The following is a 782-nucleotide window of genomic DNA, read 5'->3' on the forward strand; positions in this document are numbered from 1 at the left end:
AGGGGAGAGGAGGGGAGAGGAGGGGAGAGGAGGGGAGAGGAGGGGAAAGGAGGGGGAGGAGGAAGGAGGAGGAGGAAGGAGGAGGAGGAAGGAGGAGGAAGGAGGAGGGGGGGGGAGGAGGAGGGGGGAGGAGGGGGTGTTCATAATTGGCGTGCGTCACTAGGGGGAAATGGAGCAATGCAGAAGTGAAGGGGTTGGAGGAGGGGGGGCCCTCACGTGTTGTTCCTCCCACGTCACGTCTGTCTGTCTGTCTGTCCGCGCCCGTCAGTCCGGCGTTATTTCCATTCGTCAGCAATCCCCAAAATTTCATCACCATTATTACGACCATCATCACGATGCTCGTCCAGGTGTTATCGGAGATTGAAGATATCGTGGATCTGCCGTACCGTGCGGATCGTTGTTGGGAGATGTTGGAGGCGGATGAGGCCAACCTGGTCCCGGCCTTCGAGGCGCTGGTGCTCCTGACGGGGACGGCGGAGAACGCAAAACAGGCATGGCAGAGGTGCGTGCGTGCGTGTGCGTGCACGCGTGTGTGTGTGTGTGCGTGTGTGTATGTGTGTGTGTGTGTGCGTGCGTGCGTGTGTGTGTGTGTGTGTGTCTACATGTGCGTGTTAATGCTCTGAGCCGCGTGTGTCCATATTTATGTGTGTGTATGCATTTGCGTATCTATTTTTGCCCAGTTTTGTCAGACCGGCAGACCACATCGTATTCTCATCCATCCCATCCATCTTACCCAGCCTAATCTATATCTACGTATAAAAACATATATATATATAACCACT

The 782-nt window shown here is 55.2% G+C and overlaps 1 protein-coding gene across 1 annotated transcript in view; it reads left to right on the forward strand.

Moving 5' to 3' along the window:
* Window positions 1-782, forward strand: part of VOLCADRAFT_119802 (uncharacterized protein) — a gene marked incomplete at both ends in the record, with an annotated part of 16,691 nt that overhangs the window by 6,054 nt on the left and 9,855 nt on the right. Inside the window, one exon of the mRNA XM_002957847.1 lies at window positions 269-506. Within this exon, the coding sequence (XP_002957893.1) occupies window positions 269-506 (238 nt within the window). The remainder of the gene's footprint in view (window positions 1-268; window positions 507-782) is intronic.

This window comes from Volvox carteri (assembly GCF_000143455.1).
Source record: "Volvox carteri f. nagariensis unplaced genomic scaffold VOLCAscaffold_81, whole genome shotgun sequence".
Lineage (NCBI taxonomy): Eukaryota > Viridiplantae > Chlorophyta > Chlorophyceae > Chlamydomonadales > Volvocaceae > Volvox > Volvox carteri.